Source organism: Gekko japonicus, unplaced genomic scaffold (genome assembly GCF_001447785.1).
Source record: "Gekko japonicus isolate JY-2015 unplaced genomic scaffold, Gekko_japonicus_V1.1 scaffold1390, whole genome shotgun sequence".
NCBI lineage: Eukaryota > Metazoa > Chordata > Lepidosauria > Squamata > Gekkonidae > Gekko > Gekko japonicus.
In genome coordinates, this window is record NW_015161994.1 from 111,429 (window position 1) to 124,354 (window position 12,926).

A 12,926-nucleotide genomic window follows, 5' to 3' on the forward strand; every position below is an offset into this window, starting at 1 on the left:
TGTTGCAGCCTCAACTGCCTTCCTCCAGGAAGTTCCCTTAATGGACATTTGCAGAGCCGCTATGTGGGCTACGCCTAACACGTTCATAAGGCACTACGCCCTAGATGTCCGAAAGAACTCTTGTACCAACATGGGATGTCACATCTTATCCTCAGCTTCGCAGTAATGACCTGCCAGCACCCTCCTCCAGGTAGGCCACTGCTCGCTAATCTCCCATGGGCATAAATGCACAGATGACCACTCGAAGATCACCAGTTACAGGTAAGCAACCTCTTTTTCTCCCCCTTGGCAACTGGCCAGGCGCCCCTCATGGGTCTGCCAGCTAGCCTGTCGAGGGAAGGTATGTGTGAAGAAAATAGCTGCTTTGGAGATTGGACTCTGGCTTGATACCATGCTGAGGTTACTCCCCTCCCCATAGCCTGCCGTCCCAAAGATCTGCCCCCAAATCTCCAGGAATTTATCAGCTCAGACTTGGCAACCCTGTGTCAAACTGGCTAGATGGAATTTCCATGTTCAGTGGTAGTGTTACTCTACCAAGAAGGAGAAACTGACATCCTCTTCACTGCCTGCTTCTTAGCTGTCCAAAATGTCCCACCCCCTTAGAAGATTCAGATGTTGTCTCTGTTGTTATGTACTGATACATGGGGACCCTGACTGGGTGGAAAGGTGACATAAAAATGTTTTACATAAAATAAATTAGAGTTATATGTAAAATACTATCTAAAACCCCACCCCAGTGCCAGTTTTAGGATTTAGTCTGAGCCTCACCAAGTCCACTAACGGCACTTATTTTTAATCACAAAGGTCTTGTACAGGGATTGCAAGGCAGAGGGCATTTCTGAGCATGAGCAGAGATCATGTGATTTCCTGAAAGTGAGTTTAGCCAGCCTACCTGGGATTATTACATGAGGGGGCCAGTGTTCTGATCTCTCCAGGGGAACTGATGTAGTCTGGAAATTGTGTTAATTCCAGGAGATCTCCAGGCTCTGTATGGAGGTTGGCACCCCTACTAACCACTGACTTGCCAACTTTACCCAGGACCCCTGTGACTGTGCTTTCATGAACTGTTTGTTCCTGGCAACGAGATTTACAAACTGAACTGTCTGAACAACAATGGTCTCAGATTTGGTCATCTAAAGCCAATAAATCAAAAATCTTTAAAGTAAGAATGCAATTTTTAAAAATAGTTTCCTGATGGTACTACACCCCTAGTCGCCTAAACCACATGAATAAGGCATACTCACCATTGTGTTGGAAAAACTGTGGGGCGGTAGGAGATTACATACATTGCTGGTGGCAATGTCCTCATGTGCAAAGCTTCTGGCTGCAGATAATCTCCGAAATTTCGAAAATAACAGGACAGAACATCCCACTTTCTCCTAAAGCTATCCTATTACATCTTAGAGATCCAGCTCACGATGAAGAACTGCTACAACAGCTAACATCATACCTACTTATGGCGGCACAAACCACCATCGCAGCGGCCTGGAAGTCACCTAAGTCTCCAAGTTTAGAGGCCTGGAGAAATAAAGTGTGGGAACAATTCCTGATGGATAAGATAAGTGACACTTTAAATATAGCTCAAACGAATCTTTGTACAACGAAATCACTCTTTGAGCGCACCTGGTACCCTTACCTTCAATATATGACTGAGAAGGATTTACTCCCAAACAATCCGGCCTATGCTTCTTGGTTATGCTTCTGAATATAAAACAGTATAACATACTCCAGTATTACAAACTTTTTTTTTTAAGTGCTTTTGGATTCAGACTTCAATATAGCTAGAATTTTTAAAGCAAAGTGTTTACTGTTTGGTGTTTACACTCTGCTTGGTTTTGGTATTTTTGATGTAGTATTAAAAAATTTAATTTAAAAAAATGAACTGTTTGTTTCAACTGCCACAGCAAACAGGTTCTTGCTTTTAGCTCAGCATTCTGAAAAAAGCTTCCATCACTGATATCTGCACAGTGAAGCTCTGTTAAAGTACAGCTTTCATTCCTTATTAGTGAAAGGGAGCAAGAGTCCAGCAGCACCTTAAAGACTAACAATGTTTCTCTCAGGGTAGGAGCTTTCATGAGTCACAGCTCACTTCTTCAGATACAGCTAGAATGGGAGTCTATCTGTCCTTATATCTTGGAGAGTGAAGTGATTTCAGATGCCAAATAACAATAGCAGGCATTGTTAATGAGAGAAACAACCTAGGTTGTTTAGTCCAACCTAGGTTGTTTAGTCCAACCTGTCTTGAGCTTCATTATCAGTTGCAATTCAGCGGTCTCTCTTTCTAATCTCCCTTTGAAATTCCTTTGTAAGAGAACTGCTATTCTTAGCTCAGCAACTGAATGTCCTGGTTCCCCCACTGGTTTTTGAATTTTGTGGCTTGTAATAACGGTAGAAAAAGAGTCCAGGAGCACCTTTAAAGACTAACAAAATTTGTGGTAGATTACGTGCTTTTATGAGTCACTGCTTACTTCTTCAGACTTATTTCCATTTATTCTTTGCATCCTCTTAAACTGAATCCTCTTGTACCAAATTGAGACCTAGGTTTCCTGTCTCATTACCAGTGCTAATATCTCTACTCCTACTACCCCTCTGCATATCACACCCAATCCGATCAAGCTGGCTATTGCCATTCAGCATCTGAAATCATCTTTATAAAGTTTATATCTTCGGTACCTTGTGTTACATTTTATGGCACACATGGCCCGGCTGTCAGCTAAGCTGCCATGAGTGTGGAGAGGCTTTCTAATTGCTTTGCATTCCTTCCCATGCGCTTAATTGCTTCACAGCTGCAACGATTATCTGTAAAGAGTTACTGGAGGAGATTGTGGTGTCTACCTTCCGTGGGAGCTTCTTCGTTCCCAGCTTCATTACCATTAGAGGCTCTTGAAATCTCCTCCGCACGGGAGTCCACCTAATTGGGTATTGCTGGGGGGGCGCATACGAATGCCCTATATCCTATTATGCGCATAGGTAGCCCGCCATTCCTAACAGTGTTCATGTTATTGCATCTATGGCTTTTCAATAAAAGTAAAACCTTCCTGGAAGCGTGTACTTCATTGTTTTGCTGTGGGTCCTGACATTCTGTTAGGAATCCTTCATTCCCTATCTCAGTGCCTCTCTCAATCCGAGATGAGTGACGGAGAGGGGAAACCATCTCCTAAGGAGCCGAATGGCGAGGAAGAGAAAACTCCAGCGACCACAGCCTCGGTACCGGTGACTTCGACTCCGCCAGTAACCAGTGCTGTGGGGGGGACTCTCCTGAAGTCCTCATCGACTCACCTGTTCCTGACCCCCCCCCAGGTCCGAGGCAACAGACTGGGCCGGGCTACCGACCAAGCTCCAGTTGGAGCCACTTCAACCCAGACTCAACAGCAGAAACTTATGTACTGACGGGGAGCCCCCCGAGAGACAGTTTGTTTGACAGGGGCTGCACCACGTCGGCGGGATTGCCCCCCTTCGGGGCTCCCTTCGAACCGATCGCTAGCTCCTGGGTGACGGAGCAATCGAAGACCCGGAGTGGCTGGGCGTCCCCGGACGGGGGACTGGAATTGGCTAAGCGAATGGAGGTGGCTGATTGAGAGAGATGGCACCTGCAACAGACCCTGGAGGATATCATCCTGGCAATCCCGGAACTGGTGACCCAGGCCATCCGGGAGGTGAGGGAACCACCACCGGTAGCCCCAGTGGTTCCGGCAGGACTGTCAGTACCGGCACCAGGGGCCCTGGCCCAACCTGGGGGAGAGCAACCTCCAGGACCGGGGAATGCCTCGGCGCCTGCTCCACACCCGACTAGCCCGAGGGGACAGGTAGTGCACCGCCCAAAGGACTTAATCGAAGCTGCGTTTGATGGAAACCCGGAGGAGCTACCTACTTTGTGGTGTGGGTGCAGAAATTCGTGGATCACTTGGGCCACCTGTTCCCTGACAACAGCAGCCGAATTGATGTCGTGGCTGCCTGGCTCAGAGGCCCAGCGGCGGCTTGGTATGTGGGGCTCCACAATGCCCAATGCTCGGAACTTACTAACTTGGACGATTTTATGTGGGCGTTGCAAGCCCACTTCGAGGATTGAAATGCGGGGCCTAGAGCATGAGCGTTCTTGCGCACCCTAAAGCAAGGGCACAGATCAGTGCGGGAGTACTCAGCTGAGCTCAAGCAGCATGCGGCCAAGGTGCAAAATTGGCCTGACAAAGTGTTGGCCAAGCTGTACTGAGTGGGGTTGAACCCCGAGATCCGGCAGACGGTCTTGAGATTGGTTGACCCAGTCTCCCTCCCCGCCTGGATGCAGGAAGCTGAAAGTGCAAAAAACCGCTTGCAAACTCTACGTTTGGATATAGCTGCGGCTGGGGGACGTCCGGTCCCTCAAGCTCCGAAAACCAAGCCGCCGAAACAGACGGATGCTACGAGGGAGCAACGCATGCGGCAGGGCTTATGCCTCAGGTGTGGAGAACGGGGCCATTTCACGGCCAAATGCGGAGGACAAGAGCACCGGGAAAAACCCGAAGGAGCGAAGATGCGCCCAACCACCCTGGCAAAGAAACCCACGGAGAAGCCGAAATTTGCTAAGGCCCTGCAAGCTACTATTGAGGATGATGGAGAGGAACCGAGCGGAGAGGACCCTGAGCCGTCGGGAAACGGTTCGGTCCTGCTGTAGAAGGCGCAGAGCAGCAGGGCCCGTAACCGGAGCCACCAAATGGGGTGAGCAATTATCCCTCCCTCTTTTTCGTGACTGTCTCCTTAATTAATCCCGCTCTCGGAACTGCTCTCGGTGAGAGCTCTCATTGACTCGGGGTTTGGGAGAGACTTGATAAACCCCTCTTTGGTTGCAGGACTAGAAGCTGGGGTAATAAAGTTAAAAGAACCCCTGATTTTCACACAAATGGATGGGTCTACCATTAAAGACCTGTGTGAATACGAAACGGTCCCGTTGAGGATGGGTGCAGGGGACCACTGGGAGACCCGAACCTTCATGATCACCCTGATGGCCCGGTTCCCCCTCGTCTTGGGGGCTCCATGGCTTCACGGGCACGATCCTTACATACTGTGGGAAGAGGGGAGGGTGCAATTCATTTCGCCCAAATGCCAAGAGCACCGCTGGGACTCTACTTGGGGCCAACCCCCCCTAGAAACCCCTGGAGCATGCTTAGCCCAGGAGGAACTGCTCTCCATTCCTCCCGAGTACTGGGACTTGGCCAGGGTGTTCTGGGAGGAGGAGGCAGATGACTTGCTGACGTACTGACACTCAGACTGTAGCATTGAAATCTTGCCGGGGCACAAACTTCCCAAGGAGCGGATCTATGCAATGAGGCCGGCTGGAAAGGATGAGCTCTGAAAGTTCATCGATAAGAACTTGGCTAGGGGTTTCATCAGGCCGGCCTCGTCCCCCTATGCGGCTCCGGTGCTCTTCCGGAAGAAGAAGGATGGGGGGTTACAACTCTGCACAGATTACCGGAGTTTAAATGCACTGTCTTCCACTAACGCCTACCCCATGCCTTTAATTAAAGATCTACTGACGGAGGCAGCTAAAGGGAAAATATTTTCCAAGTTAGAGCTCAGAGACGCATACTTTCGTGTGCGCATCAAAGAAGGAGACGAGACGAAAACTGCGTTCAACACCCCACTCGGCCAATTTGAGTACCTGGTGATGCCCTTCGGTCTTCAGGGGGGCCCGGGGGTCTTCATGAACTTATGCTCCCCATGGACTGGGGAATGTCAGGAAGCGTTCATGCGCCTAAAGGCTCTATTCACCTCGGAGCCGGTTCTGGGTCAGCCTGACGAATCGAAAAAGTTCATTGTACAAACTGACGCTTCTGATGTAGCCATGGGGGGGCATCTTACAAGAGGGGGTTGTTGCATCCATTGGCTTACGTGTCAAAAATATTCAATGACATGGAGAGGAACTGGTCAGTATGGGAAAAGGAGGCGGGGCAATAAAACTCACGCTTTCTACATGGAGACATTGGCTTGAGGGGGCTAGGGTCCCATTTGAGGTATGGACAGACCATAAGAACTTAGAGACTCTCAAAACGCCCCGGTGCCTTAACGCTAAACAGCTTAGGTGGGCTGATTTCTTCTCTAAGTTCCAGTTCACACTTCACCATTTCCCTGGCTCGGCCAATTCGTTAGCTGACGCGCTATCACGCCTCCCCCAACACGACAGCCAACGGGAAGTGATCCTCAATTCGGTGTTCACACCCTCTCACTTGGGTGGAGCAGTGACGACTCGCAGCCAGGCCCACCTCGACCCACCTCCGCTGTCCACACCGCCTCTTAACCCGCCTACGCCGAAGGCGCCCCCCCAAAACTCTTGGTCTGACAAGTTCAACTCCACCTTCTCAGAGGCGGATACAGAACAGATTGAAGCGGTGGGGGATTGCGAGCAATGGGAGAATGGCTGCTGGTATCGCGGTCATAAACTGTAAGTTCCCCAAACTCTCAGGGGGGAAGTGCTGCAATCTGTGCATGGCTCAAAATTGGTGGGCCACTCGGGCTTCGTAAAATCTCTTCAATTACTACAGAGACAATTCTGGTGGCCGCACATGTGCAAGGATTTATCTTCGTTCGTCCAGTCATGCCAAATTTACGCCATGAGTAAACATCGTCCAGGGAAGGCCTCGGGTCTCTTGCAACCTCTCCCCACACCAAGTCGACCTGGGAAGTTATTTCCATGGACTTCATCACAGATTTGCCTCCCAGCAAATCAATGACTGTGATTTGGGTGGTGGTTGATTTGTTTTCCAAGCAAGCACACTTCATTCCCTTTGCTTCCCTGCCTACGGCTAAAGCCCTTGCTAAGGCGTTCCTAATGCAGCATTCCTGGTGCATGTGGTGAGACTTCATATGCTTCCAACCAAGGTGATTTTGGACTGTGGCACGCAATTTGTTTCCCGATTTTGGGGGGAATTGATGAAACATATGGGGGTGGAGAGGGGTTTGAGTAGCACTTACCACCCGGAGATGGATGGACAAACGGAGAGGGTAAATCAGACATTGGAACAATGCCTCCGTTGCTTTACAAACTATCAACAGGACAATTGGAACGATTTGTTGCCCTTGGCAGAATTCTGCTATAATAACACTTGTCGTTCGTCGACGGGAATGTCCCCGTTTAAAGCACTCTATGGATATGATAGCCTGCCAGTTCCCTTTCTGGATGGAAACATGGACTTGGGGCCTGGGAAGGCGGGGCTGTGGTGCAAACAACTGCGGGACTCTTGGCCCCTCTTGTGTAAAACATTGGACGCGGCTAAGGAGGCTTACAAAACACAGGCTGACAAGAGAGGGTTGGGCTCTGCAGCCTGGGGATTCAGTGTATGTATCTACAAAAAACATTCAAATGTTGAGACCGAGCAGAAAACTTGGGTGGAAGTACATTGGGCCTTTTAAAGTGCATAAAATTATCAATAATGTTGCTGTAGATGTGGAATTGCCTAAGAACTTGAGGAAATTGCATTCTGTATTTCATTTCAGCCTCCTGAAAAAAGATTCTGGGTCCTGCCCATGGCGTCCAGAACGTCCTGTACCACCGCCTATTTTGATCGAGAGATTTTGTTATGAGATTTTTAAGATTTTGGATTCTAAAGTCAAACGTGGTAAACTGTTTTATCTGGTGGAATGGAAAGACTTTGGACCCCAGCACCTCGAGTGGGTGGAAGTAGGGGATATTCGGGCCCCTCAGTTGATCCGCAGATTCCACCAAGAGTTCCCGGAAAAACCGGGAGATCTCCCGGAATAACCGGGAGATATCTGAAGTGGGGGGGGGAGTTGATTTTCGAGGGGGCAGTATGTCAGCTAAGCTGCCATGAGTGTGGAGAGGCTTTCTAATTGCTTTGCATTCCTTCCCATGCGCTTAATTGCTTCACAGCTGCAACGCTTATCTGTAAAGAGTTACTGGAGGAGATTGTGGTGTCTACCTTCCGTGGGAGCTTCTTCGTTCCCAGCTTCGCTACCGTTAGAGGCTCTTGCAATCTCCTGCGTGCGGGAGTCCACCTAATTGGGTATTGCTGGGGGGGGCACATACGAATGCCCTATATCCTATTATGCGCATAGGTAGCCCGCCATTCCTAACAGTGTTTATGTTACTGCATCTATGGCTTTTCAATAAAAGTAAAACGTTCCTGGAAACGTGTACTTTGTTGTTTTGCTGTGGGTCCTGACACCGGCCCGAGAACGTGACAAATGTCGTATCCGGCCCCTCTGAGTTCGACACCTCTGTGCTAGAGAGTCTTTAGGAAGACAGATCTCTGGAGACAGGAAAAGTTGAGTGGGGAAAGAGATTTGATAACATTCCTTGCAACAGGAAGAGAAGGTCTCTTGCAGCTGGATCCATCAGGTTTTTGGTTGTATCTTTGCACACTCTAGAGTAATAATGAAGGTTTTTGATATCCAGAACATATCAGTCCTTGAATATGTTTGGTGTCTGTCAGAAAAGAAAGTATAGTCCTTAACCCTGGCTGTCTCCACCCACTTTCAATGTAGCAACAGTCAGACTGCAAAGTCTCTGTTAGGCCCAACATACTTGCTGGACTCCAATTTACATTTTGGGGGGAAATGTGTCTCTATTTTATTTTACTTGGGTCTATATATCCTTGACTGAGAACTGGTTTTTTTCATGGTAGTGGGGGAGATGCTTCAACCACTCCTAAGCTCTTCTTTCAATTTCAATTTCATTTTTAAATGGTAAGCCCATCTGCATGAACAAGACTGGGGGGAGGGCATGCAGATCAGAGGCCTTTTAAAGTTTCCTTTTGCTCTGTGTGCAGCTCAGAAAGAACATTGGCAAGAAATGTGCACTCTGTACATGTTCATGCTCTTCTTTTTGCTGTTACTTAAAATGGTGTGGTACAAAGGGACAGCTAACTGGGATGTATAAAAGGAATGACAGGATTGCCCATTGGAAATAATGGGAGAGGCTTGAAGGCCCATTGGAGATAATGGGAGCCAGAAATGCCAATTGACTTGCATGGGCTCCACTGAAATACATTGCAGCACAAAAAAAGTTGCAAAGAAAATGTGGAATGGTTTTCCATTAAGGTCTTTGGGCCCAGACAGGCTACTCTGAAACTGGAATGACAGCCCCCAGATTGGAAAGACAGTCCCTAGGAAGAGAATCTGTGCTCTGGTTCTGGAATGACAGTCCTCAGAGTGGAATGATGATCCCTAGCAATAGAACCTGTGCTGTGGGACTGGAATGACAGGTCACAGAGTGGAATGACAGGAGGAATAGGGAATGATGATCCCTGGGAATAGGCTCAGTGCTCTGGGACTTGTACTCATTTGTAGGATATGAGTTTGAAGTGAGAAGAAGATTGCTGCTACTCTAAACTCTGTACATGGCTCATAAATTGAGTGCACGGCAACTATTTGGTATTCTGGCTCAGAGACTCCAGCCCTGCATTTACCAAACAGAAGCATCTGTGATGCCATAATTTAGTAAATTTCAGTACAAAGTCACCCTTATGAATAAGGCAGACACAAGACTCCTGTAAATGAATGTCCAGGAATACTTTTAAAATGTTCCCCTACATGCTTTTCTGTGCTGCCCTCCTTACTTTCAAATTTGTGAGCATTTGTTTGTCTTATGCACATGGTATGTGTATTTGCAGATCTTAAAATGAGTATTCTAAAAGTGAAGTTAAATAAAGGACACAGCAGGAGACCGCTGAGATACCATTATAACCACTGGCCAACTCCCAACTTTTCCTGGGTTTACCCCAGGCCCCCCTAAATTTCTGGGGAGCCCCTTCCTAAATCTCACATGGCTCTGCCTCCATAGACAGTGACAATGGCCTGTGATGTCATTGGCTCTTCCCTATGATGTCACTGGGCCTCAGTTCTTTTAAGGACCTAGCATAGCAATGCCTCTGGCCCAGGCCCCCCCCCCCGAAATTGGAAAATCTACGCCCTTTGATTAGCCTGTCTTTCTCTAGCTCACAGTACTTCCCTCCATTGCCACTGCTAGAAGGAGCTGCTTTCAAAATAGCATAGGGAACACAGTTTGGGAGGGAAGGGGAGGGTCTGGGCTATGGAGGGGGGGTTCTGGTAATACCAGAAACGAGAGGAGCAAGGAGCTAGGCTGTAGTGACAGCAGCAAGTGGTGAAGGAACAGGGGTGGTGTGGGTGCTATTCCTGCATTGCTTGCTGTCCTTGCAGCTTAAATGCATTTTCTTGCCCCTACCAAGACAAAATCCAAAACAATATTTCAGCAAAAGAAACTACATAGGAACACGAGATGATGGCATGTAGTATTTCAAAAGGAATAAAATCCAAATTCTGTAACTGCAATAAAGTAGCAACTTCTTAAAAGTATGCTTAATGGGTTAAAATAGGTACCTGAATATTCTGGCCACATTGGTACATATATCCTTGTCATTCATACGTTCCTCCATCATCAGACAAAGCTCTGGAATTGCTCCACTGCTCAGGAGTTTACACCTTGATTGAGGCAAGTCAACTAAATTCCGCAAAGTGGCAGTTAGCTGTAGGGAAGACATTTAAGCATTAATAAATCATCACGTTGTTATGAATCCAAGGCACTTTTGAAAAATTAACAAGGTTATGTCTAGCCTAGGCACCTTCTGCAGGCTGCCACATCAATCTCTGCAGACATTAGTATTCCTACTATGGGTTATTTAGGCATAAGAACATGAAACAGTGATATAAGCTAAAGTTAAAGAAGACAGTATATGTCACATTTCTCTTTTTCCACTTTTTTTAAAAAATCCAGAACTATTTTTGTTGTTGTTTACAGGAGACACATGAATACTTTGTTTATCCTTCAGGGAGGTTGCCTTGTGTCTGCCTACGGAGTCTCTTCACAGCTGAGCAGGGAATTGTACAAGCACATGACCAATTATCCCTTTTCAGCTGATATAGTAGAATAGGCACTGGCTGGATAGTTCCAGGTACTCTTTGATGAAGAAGACCTATTACAATGTAGTTTGTAGTGGAAGTTCAGGAGAGAGAGAGAGATTCTCCTGGTTCTCAGACATCTGCAGTATTATAAACTTTAACTTCCTGTTGGATCATCTTTGTAGAATGGGCTTAGGAAGCAATATCTTGCAGTGCTTCCACACCTTCTTTACTAGGAGGTGCTATAAAATGGTACTGGGTGATTGCTGCTCCTCTCAGTGGGAATTATCCCATGGAGTTTCACAAGGACCTATACTGCCTCTCAAGTTCAAGTTAGCCTTTATTGGCATAAATTGTCAATACAGATTATACAATTTAAAAGCAGATTGAAAACATACATATTAAAATACTATGTCTCTAGACTGTACAATTTAAGAGTGGGTTAAAACACACCTATGAAAAGACTATGTCTCTGGCACAGCTTTAAAGCAGAGTGGAGAAACTTGGCCACCTTCTCAGTGATGTTAGAACAGAAATCATTTAGAAGTCTGTGCACCTTAAGTGCATCAGGGCAATCCACCATGCTGCTTAAAGTCGAATGTAAATATATATGCCTTAGATCCACATACAGGTGACAATGCAGAAGGACATGAGTGAGTTATTGATTCAGCACATTTTTGTTTGCAGGGGCAGTATCTGGCTGAGTGAGATATCTTGTTAAATCTGCCATATAAAAAGGCCAGAGTAAACACTCTGCACTGTTGTGGGACCTGCAGGGAAGATAAATATGAAGCCATCTTCCCTGTAGTAAGAGGGATCTCGAGACTCAAAGGGGAGCAGGTGTTATTGGCTAAACTGTATAATTTCTGGCGCTTGTCAGCAAGCTGCCATTGAGTGCTATATTGCTTGGAGTATGTTCCCTTCCCCCCCTGTCCCTTTCGCTTCTGTATTCTGCACCCTCCCGCTTCTTAGATGCCTGGAACAGCTCAAGGTTACCCAGCTGGTGCGTAAAGGAGTAACTCTGTTATCTGCTGCCTCGTTAGTAGTGTCTATTGTCTATGAACCAAGGGCCTGTTTTGAGAAAGGCAAACTGTTATGTTCTCAGGCAATTGCCTGCCAGTGCCTACCTTATTCGCGCCGGCGGGAAAGAGATCTACTGGTTACAGTTTGGTTCAAATCCCTTTATCATGGTCCCCTTTGGGGTTTGTGTCCATTCCTAACAATTCTATTGTTCCTGCTTCTTTCAAACGCTTTGAAATAAATTTTGCTTTAACCTTTAAATGTGGATTTGTTTTGGAGACTTTGGAGATTCAACATTTTGTTAGGAATCCTTCTTCCTCATCGTCCCGAGTCTGATTGCAATCATGAGCGGGACAGAGGGGAACGTACCTACCACGGTACCGACAACAGTACCTACGACAGTGCCTACGACAGTACCCGCAACGGAGGGGGACTTATTCGGAGTCCCGGTCACCTCTGCGGGCCCACTGATCACCACGGCGGCCGGCTGGGTCCCTACGACGGGAGCAACGGGGGGACGGTACCTCGCCCGAGCTATTTGCCATGGCCGCCTCCGACCCCAAGTCACTGGGGCAGGAACCAGGTGCAGGCCAACGAAGACTGGACTATGTTTGATACCCAAGGCACGCGGGAGACTTATTCCTACCGAGGGAGCAGCCTCCGGGACAGCCTGAGTGAGCGGGAGCAGAGACGCGGACGTTACCGAGGGGAGGTCGATGATTACTGGGCGGAAGATCCCGGGAGAGGATCGGGCCCCGGGCTCAGCGAACCTTACAGGGGTCCAAGTGAGGACCGCCTGGAAGAAATCGAACGGTCGCTGCAGCAGGTCATGCGAACCGTAGCTGATGTGTTTGATGCCTTGCCGACAATGATGGATCATCGCCTCGCGAACCCGATGGCAGCCCAGGCGCTGGAACCTCTACCGCCTCCCCTCCCTCAGGGACCACCAGTACCGGTACCACAGCAGCTTCCGCCGGGACAGCCACCGATACCAGGTCAGCAGCCTCCGCCGGGACAACAACCGATCCCGGGACAGCCTCCTCCAGGGCTGCCCCCCC

At 48.0% G+C, this 12,926-nt stretch overlaps 1 protein-coding gene across 1 annotated transcript in view; it reads right to left on the reverse strand.

Moving 5' to 3' along the window:
* Positions 1-12,926, reverse strand: part of ARMC2 (armadillo repeat containing 2) — a 118,394-nt gene that overhangs the window by 39,139 nt on the left and 66,329 nt on the right. Inside the window, exon 11 of the mRNA XM_015405401.1 lies at positions 10,330-10,475. Within this exon, the coding sequence (XP_015260887.1) occupies positions 10,330-10,475 (146 nt within the window). The remainder of the gene's footprint in view (positions 1-10,329; positions 10,476-12,926) is intronic.